Source organism: Haplochromis burtoni, unplaced genomic scaffold (assembly GCF_018398535.1).
Source record: "Haplochromis burtoni strain Fernald_Lab_line unplaced genomic scaffold, NCSU_Asbu1 Contig_301, whole genome shotgun sequence".
NCBI lineage: Eukaryota > Metazoa > Chordata > Actinopteri > Cichliformes > Cichlidae > Haplochromis > Haplochromis burtoni.
In genome coordinates this window covers 322,901-331,070 of record NW_024582662.1, presented here as the reverse complement: position 1 = coordinate 331,070, position 8,170 = coordinate 322,901, and the positions used below count along the sequence as shown (strand labels likewise).

At 41.8% G+C, this 8,170-nt stretch overlaps 1 protein-coding gene across 1 annotated transcript in view; it reads left to right on the top strand.

Moving 5' to 3' along the window:
- Window positions 1–72: 72 nt before the first annotated feature.
- Window positions 73–8,170, top strand: part of LOC102294236 (protein shisa-8) — a 116,408-nt gene continuing 108,310 nt past the window's right edge. The window contains exons 1-2 of the mRNA XM_005945441.3: window positions 73–2,258; window positions 2,681–3,320. Coding sequence (XP_005945503.1) covers window positions 2,755–3,320 — 566 coding nt within the window. The 5' untranslated portion in view covers window positions 73–2,258; window positions 2,681–2,754. The remainder of the gene's footprint in view (window positions 2,259–2,680; window positions 3,321–8,170) is intronic.

The following is an 8,170-nucleotide window of genomic DNA, read 5'->3' as shown; positions in this document are numbered from 1 at the left end:
GAGAGAGAGAGAGAGAGAGAGAGATGCTGAGAAGGAGGGGAGGAGTGAGCAAAAGAGGGAGGAGTGACTTGGGAGAGGGAGGAGTGAGAGCGAGAGTGCGCGGGATATTGTCATCCGGTCCTGCCAGAGCAGCAGCAGCAGCAGCACTGCGAGCATCACCAGTGGACGGGATACACCCGCTGCAAGCAGAGTGAGGCGACAAGGAAAGGATGGAATACACACTGATGAGGAAGCAGCAGCAACAACAACAACGGGGAAACATGGAATAAAAAGAGCATTTATAGCGTCTCCTTTGCTCTTCACTTCTGTTTGGAGCATCTCACAAGCAGATCACCAGTGAAAACACATACATATGATATATATATAAAATTCCTATACATATATATCAAATTATGCCTGTTTTCAAAGAAGCTGCAGCCGGACAAAGGACTTAATTGACAGCAAAATGCATGAAAATTGGGGGATAATGTGCAACATTTGCTTAAAAACTGTTGCATATTAATGCTTTAAGCTTTTTTGTAATTCATTCTTTTTTTTTTTTGTTCTCAGTGGGGAAAAAAGACAAATTAAAAAAATATATATATACATTGATGCTAACGGAAAAATTGAAAAACCTGCCAACTGAATAGTTGAACCAGCAAGAGCGAAGCTCTTCTGCTGCACGCAGCTCTATATTTCCAAAAGGGGGCTTCTTTTGAAAACAGGATATTTTTTGATCTGCCCTCGGTGCCACTCTGCTGTTTGGCTGTCGCATCTCCACTTGTCTTTGTCATCCAGCTGGGCTGCGGGAATATTTATTCCAGCAAGGCTCGTGCAAGTGCGCTGGCTGAAAGTGCAAAGGGCAGTCCACGGGCTCTCTGACCTCACAGTGATATTTCCTCAGCAACAACAAACAGCCCTACTTAGAGGCTGTGGGCAAACAGTAAGGTAAGTTGTGGAAGAGACAGAAAGAGAGAAAATTATAAAATAGAGAAGATAGAGCGAGATCAGAGTGTAAAGAAAGAAGAGAAAAGACTGAGCCAAACACAGGAGCAGACACAGCCATTAAAGAACAAACCACTCCACTCCTGGTCAAGTATTTCCGACAGGTTTATCTTTCTCACGGCTTCTCCAGAGTCTCGGCTGCAGCAGCACCAAGACATTAAGATCACAACATCAGCCCTCCCCTTTCTCCCCCCCTCTCTCTCATCTCTCCTCGCCTAAGCACTTGAAGGGCAGGACTGAGCGGGCTGATAGACAGAGTACCCAGCTGGTGTCCTGGGTCTGTTAGAGACCCTGGGATCCACGGAGAGGAGGGGTTTCAGTGGAGCACACACAGAGCAGCAGCAACAGGAGCCCGGTGCCCGCAGAGCACGAAAAACCACTGGACTCTTGTGGGTCGCTTAAAAGAGACTGACACTGACAGTGTGCTATCACCAGGGGGATTGGAGCTGTATGTGTTCACAAAGTGAATGTGAGATTACGTGTACGCGAAAACACGCCTCAGGTGCAAGAGGGACGCTTTTGGACTGTAATCACCACAGGATTTTAGCTTGACGAAACCCTGGAGTAATTTCCCCAAAAAAACAGAACAGCTGTTGTTACCTGTTGGCTCTGACTGGAAATAGAAAGGAACTATCCAATACTGTCTTTAGTCATAAAAGCTGAATATTTAACAATACAAAAACTTCAGTGGATGAAAGACTGGAGCTGCGCTTCTAGGAGAGGAAGTAAACACCCACCAAAGTGGACTCAGGTGACAGCAAAAAGATGCCCACTACAAAAATAAAAAAGCTTTCTGTGAGCGCCGACGGTGAGAGTAAGAGGATGATGGATGCAAGTTAAATCTCAAGAGGGAGTAGTGGGTGACGAAGACAACTTAAGTGAAAAACTATTGATCAGAGTTTTTTTTATTCCCTTTTCTTTCTTTTTAATGATATCGCAACTGATTTGGCTCCATTGCTGAGCATTAGAGTTTTTTCCCCACACCGGAATATGAGTCCATCTTTGGAGTGAAAAGTTTTCCACGTGGGAACCCATGACTGCCTGCAGGTTTCAGAGATATCTGCCTTTACAGCTAGCAACATTAGGACCCCAGACTTCCCACTTTTTGCGGATTATTCGTTCACTCTGCGGGGGAGCTTACTGTCAGAAATGCCAGAGGCGAGTTCATCCGTAGGTAACGCGGCCTCCTAAACTGGATTCCCTCCAAGCCACCAGCTTTGGATTTGTCTACAACCGCCTCTGCTGTCTGCCGATGACATATGGCTTTGTAAAAGGTGACAGAAATTTTAGAATGCGCTTTGACACACACACCTACACGTATTTAACTGCCGAGGACTATCGTGTGTCTCTGCATGTGAGTTTCCGCTCACAAGGGCCCACGTTTACTTTAGCTAGGAGCATGTTAAAATGGGAGATTCTTTTTCCTCACTTGTTCTGCTCCCACAGTGACAGTTTAGTTTTCTGTAAATCGGAATTTTAATAACTAGTTAATGAAGGCTTTTTTTAAATGCTTCTTCAGATTATCACTCTGGGAAAAATCTCTTGATCTCTCCTCTTCAGCTTCCTGTTTCACTGATACTGTATCTCATTAAGTTGCACTGCTTGCACAGCAAAAAGATTAATTTATTTGCTATAACTAACAGCTCTGGGCAAGGAGGATATTTAACTCTCTATTTCTTTTATTTCTAACACCTAGGTGCTTTCAGTTGGAACTGTCATTAACTCTTACACATCAGGACTAACATCACAAGATACTGGAGTAAGACCAAGATGGCTGCCATCATTCATCCACTCTTGGTGAACTTATCTTTAGCCGTCCTCCTGGGTTTGATCTCTCTGGGAGGTCTGAACTTTCAGCCATCAGGTCAGGCTTTGGCGCAGTTCTCTTCCAACAACCAGACAACAGAACCATCTACGTCACCAGAAGCAGCGCTAATAACCCCGACACCAGACACAGAGGAGCAAGCAGGTCCGACTGGGGATAACCGCTGTTGGGGTTACTATGATGTGATGGGCCAGTGGGACCCACCTTTTAACTGTAACGCAGGTATCTACCTGTTCTGTTGCGGTTCCTGCTTCTACCGCTTTTGCTGCCAGTTCAAAATCCACAGTTTGGATCAGACATCCTGTTCAAATTATGACACACCTGTGTGGGCAAACACGGGACGACCGGTGGCACCTGTTACAGAAGCCCAGGAGGAACCGGACCGGGATCGGACCCACATGATTGTGTATATTATCTGTGGAGTGGTGGCCATCATGGTGCTGGTGGGGATTTTCACCAAACTTGGGCTGGAGAAGAGTCAAGGAGGGCAGACCGACATGACCAACTCTAGGTAGGAACTGAGAAAAGTAAAACAATGAATGAAGTGATATGCAATAGATGAATGATACTGGGCATCGACTAAAGAGTTAAGTGAAAATATTTTTGAGGAAATTAAGTTTTTTGCCAAATGAGAGATAAATGTCTTTAAAGTTGCTAAAGCTAGCAGCCAGTTAACAAAGCTGCTTTTCTGGGTAGTATTCTCTATGTGAAGCTAAGCTAACCTTCTACTGGCCACACCTACATATTCATACAATAAGTTGGTTCTGATTTTAGCAGACTATAGGGCTAGCATGCAACTCCAACAGAACCAAAGTAGCAGTGCAACCAAATTTTATTAGACTCATTTTGGTAATTTCCAGCTCTACATTTTATCCACTAAATCTACTAGCGTAGCTTTGCATGACTGGGTATTTGTGCAACTCCCTACCTCGTATCCTCTCTCTTTTAGACAGCACTCCCTTTAAGACAGCGTTTTCCTGATTGGTTGCTTCTTGCAAACAAAGATTTTGATGATGGGTGGGGTTCCTGTGCTCTCAGCCAGAGAGAAATGTCAAACTATGGAGTTGTATCACAGAAAAAGAAGAAAGTTTCTTTTCTGTGAGAATAACCCTGCTTATTTGCAAACATGTCTTTGAAACTCATTTCAATTCACAGCCATAACATCCCATCTCCGTGTCCAAGTCATTCTCTGAATGTTCAAGTATTTATTCTCAACATATGTGAAATGGGAAAACACATGGCTGAGAAGGTCACCAGCTCGGTAATGAATAAAGTGAGTGAATCACAGTGAGGTGATAATGGGTGTGAAGTTTGCAACCACGAGGGAGCAATGGATATGGTGATAGGGTGGGAAAGAGCGAAAGACCACAGGATGGAGGTCAGGCAGCAGGATGGAGATTCCAAAGGACAGATGATTTCAGAGGAAATGAAAGTGAGGTTGCATTGTGTTTTCTCTGCATCAGTGTAGCTGTTTCACATTGATGGGCGATTGATTGCTGTGACACAACTATGACTGTGGCAATGTGTGGCCTCCAGAGAGCAATGAGAAGAGAGAGGTTTTTTTTTTTTGTTTTTTTTTGGAAGGGTGGAATATTGAGCGGATCTGACTGGAATGCAGCCAGTGGCTAATTCTAGTACAGAGAACGGGTGGGGGTGTGGGTGGGTGTATGTGCGTGGATGTGTGGGTGTGTGAGAGAGAGGGAGTGCTTGGTTTGACCGGATAGCCTGTTGGGTGTTAAGAGTAAGAGCTTCTTTAAAATCCTGTCATCGCCGCGTTTCCTCTCAACCTCCCCAAAGCATGATGAAGAGGAGAAGAGGAGGAGAAGGAAGAAGCAGTAGACATCAGCACTTGTTAATGTTAAACTGCACCATGCCACCAATAACACAATGAAAGATGGCATCGCTTGGCACATTTTATTCCCCGAATCAAACAACTGCGTGAATTTGAATTCTTTAGTCCAAGGATTATTTGAGAAATCCTCCGGAAATCTGGTTGACTGTCTTCACCACATTCAAGGCATAATGTGAAAATAAATGTTCAGAAATGTTACGTGTATGCCTTTAATCGGCAGAATAGAAGTGACATAGGTTGATCACATGGTATTTACTGTAACTGTCCATCCTATAATAAAGCAAACAGCTTCATGGTAATAGTGCAAATTTTTCATGTAATGCAAAATTTATTTAAAAAAAACAATCAAGTCAATTTTCTAAGTCTAAGCAAATATCACCCCAGATTAAAATAATTAATATTCATTTTCAGCATTTTTATTAACAAACAAGCAAAACCACTTACTCCATCCAAAAAAAGCAAAATCAAAGAAGTGCCAGTTAGATTGTTCATTATTGTAGGCTCATTATAAAATAAAATATCTCATTTTGTCAGTTTAGGGTTTTGTTTTCTATGTTATGTTATGCCAGGAGATGGAAACATACTCATTATAAAAGTAATTTAACTGTTTTAAAGTATTTCTACTTTTCGTCACAGTTTTGCCAGACATAAATCAACGCAGCAGATAAACATCATCCACTGCTTTCTGTTAGGCTGATATCAGTAAACAAAGCTAATATCAGCCAAGACCAGTACTGCATACAGTATATACGTATTGTTACATAGACAACCAACAAAAGATTTTTAGATACTACAGCAACATCGCATTATCTCCTCTAATGCTTCAGTCCCTTTAAGAGTAAACATAGGATAACCTCCTTGAGACCAGCAAAAATAAAGGGTTGCCGGTAATTGCTGTGAATTGTTTTGCATTCGCCAACCCATTTGGAGTAGTTATGGTGACCAATTGTACATTTGCAAAGGCAAAGCCATTGCCCAGGTTGTCTAGTCTGACCAATCACGTTTTGACTTGGAGTGACTGGAATCACTCTCACACCGATTGCCAACATGGTGCAATAAATCTGAGTCAGTCTGTGTGGATGAGCTCAATGTGTTTCTATGCGGTCCCCAACCCCCAGGCCATCAACCGGTACTGGTCCGTAAGTTGTTTGATACCAAGTTATGAGAGTTGAGGCTCGGCTGTGAAATTTATGGTTTTCAGGGTTTTTATCGGTTTTTATCGTTAACTCGGTTTCCCTGGGTCTTTTCCCTTGTGTTATGAATAAATCTTCTCTTATTTCTGATTAATGTGAATTTATGTTTATGTGGATGGCCACAGATTTGCAACAGAAAGCAACAGATCTGTAGTTTTTGCACATTTATCACAGTTAATAGCTGTATCATAGTAAATACTGATACTGTTGGTACTGTCAGGCTATCAGGTTGTTTCTATGATGAGGTATATAGTTTCCGGTTCACAGCAAGTCAGTGAACATGTCACATCTTCTTCTTTTATCAGATATTTTATATGACATAATGTATTTATTTATCTTAGAGACAATACTGTATACCTTTTTCTTAAATGAAATATATTTTTATGTCATAATATACATTTTCTGAACCGAATAATAATTATCCAATATTTTGCCTGTGTACTTAAACTTATCATTCTTATATTGAAATAGAAAAGTTCAGAAAAACAAAGTGTAGTGAGACAGTGTGCACAGTACTGAAGAAGATCTAAATGTAACTGTAATAAACTTTGTTGTTTTTTTGTTATGTTTGCTGTAGGCCCATGTTACTTGCATCTTTGCATTTTGGAATGAGGGCTTGTTGTTTGGTTTATGCTCAGAATGTAAAACTTTCAAGGGTTGTAAATGATCATAGAGACAGCTGAAAAAGACAGGAAAAGATATTCTTGTGTTTAAATGTCACATGAGTCTGACAGTCAGCGAGGAGGTAAAATTTCCATTATAGCGACACAAGGTGAACATTTGATTTGCTTTCTTTAACAGATTCAATAGTTTTAAAGTTTCACACTATTGTAAAAGCAAATCTGTCTTCATGTGTTTTTTGAAGCACTTGTTCATTCACCTTGAACATGCTTGCCTTTAATGGAAGCACAAAATGAACGCAGACATCATGGATTCAAGCAAAGGTCTCCAAGCAAGCTTGTTATTAACTCACAGGATGGGAAAGAGGTCAGAGACAGAGTGATGACCACTGCAGGAGAGGGACAAAACCAGGAGTGAGAAGATATCCAGAGGGAACAGAGGGATGATATTAAGTCACACCGGGGACTCGCTCATTTTACTATCCCATTGTTAAACACAGCCGTTTACCTCATATCTGCCAAAGTATGTGTGTGAGTGTGTGTTGGTATAGGAGAAAGAGGAGAACCCGAGATATGACACATGAGCTAACCACTTCACTGATGTGACCAAAGACCAGTAATGAAAGGACAGTCTGTAGTAGCATTATTATGGGGTGGATGGAAGGATGAGAGGAACAAGCCATGAGAAAGGAAGCTTTTCCGATGAGTGAATGATTAATCCAGAGGGATTCCAAGACATTTTCACTCACAATGTGCCACAGAGAAACACCATATTTTAACACACAGGTACCTCTTTAATATCGACGTCCAGCGTGAGGTGGCATCTCCTACGATTTCACAAACCTACCATTCTTTTTCAGTTCTATAATTTCTATCACTGTTTGCTTTTCTAACATTAACTTGTTTACCATGACACTCTTTGGTTAGTGCTCCCTTATTGATGACACCAGCAGACCACTTTCCCCTGCAGTCAGATGTTAAGGGACTCCTATCGAACCCTATTGAAAAATGACACTGAAAGGGAACTCACTGTGTTACAATGTAAAGGCAACAGATCCTGACCAGGGTTCAGTATGTGATAGTTTGGGAGTGTGAACAGGCTATCAGTCCTGCTGACAGTAGTAGCCACTATAAAGTATACCTTGCTAGCATCATGTTGGACTGTCATTTGCCTTTTAAGCTAATGACGTATTCAACAAGGTGCTGGAAACATTCCTCAGAGATTTCAGCCAGTGTTGACATGATCCCATCACAAGGTTGCTGCAGGTTTGTTAGCTGCACATCCATGTGAATCTCCCGTTCAACCACAAGGTGCTCTATTGGAGTGTGCTGAGGCCATTTGAGCACAGTGAACTCAGGTTCAAGAAACCAGTTTAAAAATTATTGGAGATTTATGACATGACATGTTATCCTGCAGGAAGCAGCCATCAGAAGATGGGTACACTGTGGTCATAAAAGGATGGACATATTCAGCAAAAATATTTAGGTAGACTGCGGCATTAAACCGCTGCCACAGGCAGTGCCAGATTCTGACCTTATCATCCGAATGTTGTAGCAGAAATCAAGATTCATGAGACCATACAACATTTTCCAATCTTCTATCCGGTTGTTCAGTGATGACGCGATGAATCCTACTTCCGGGTCTAAAGTAGTCTGCGTTTAATATGGCTTTTGTGTTGTTAACATGTTTAATGTT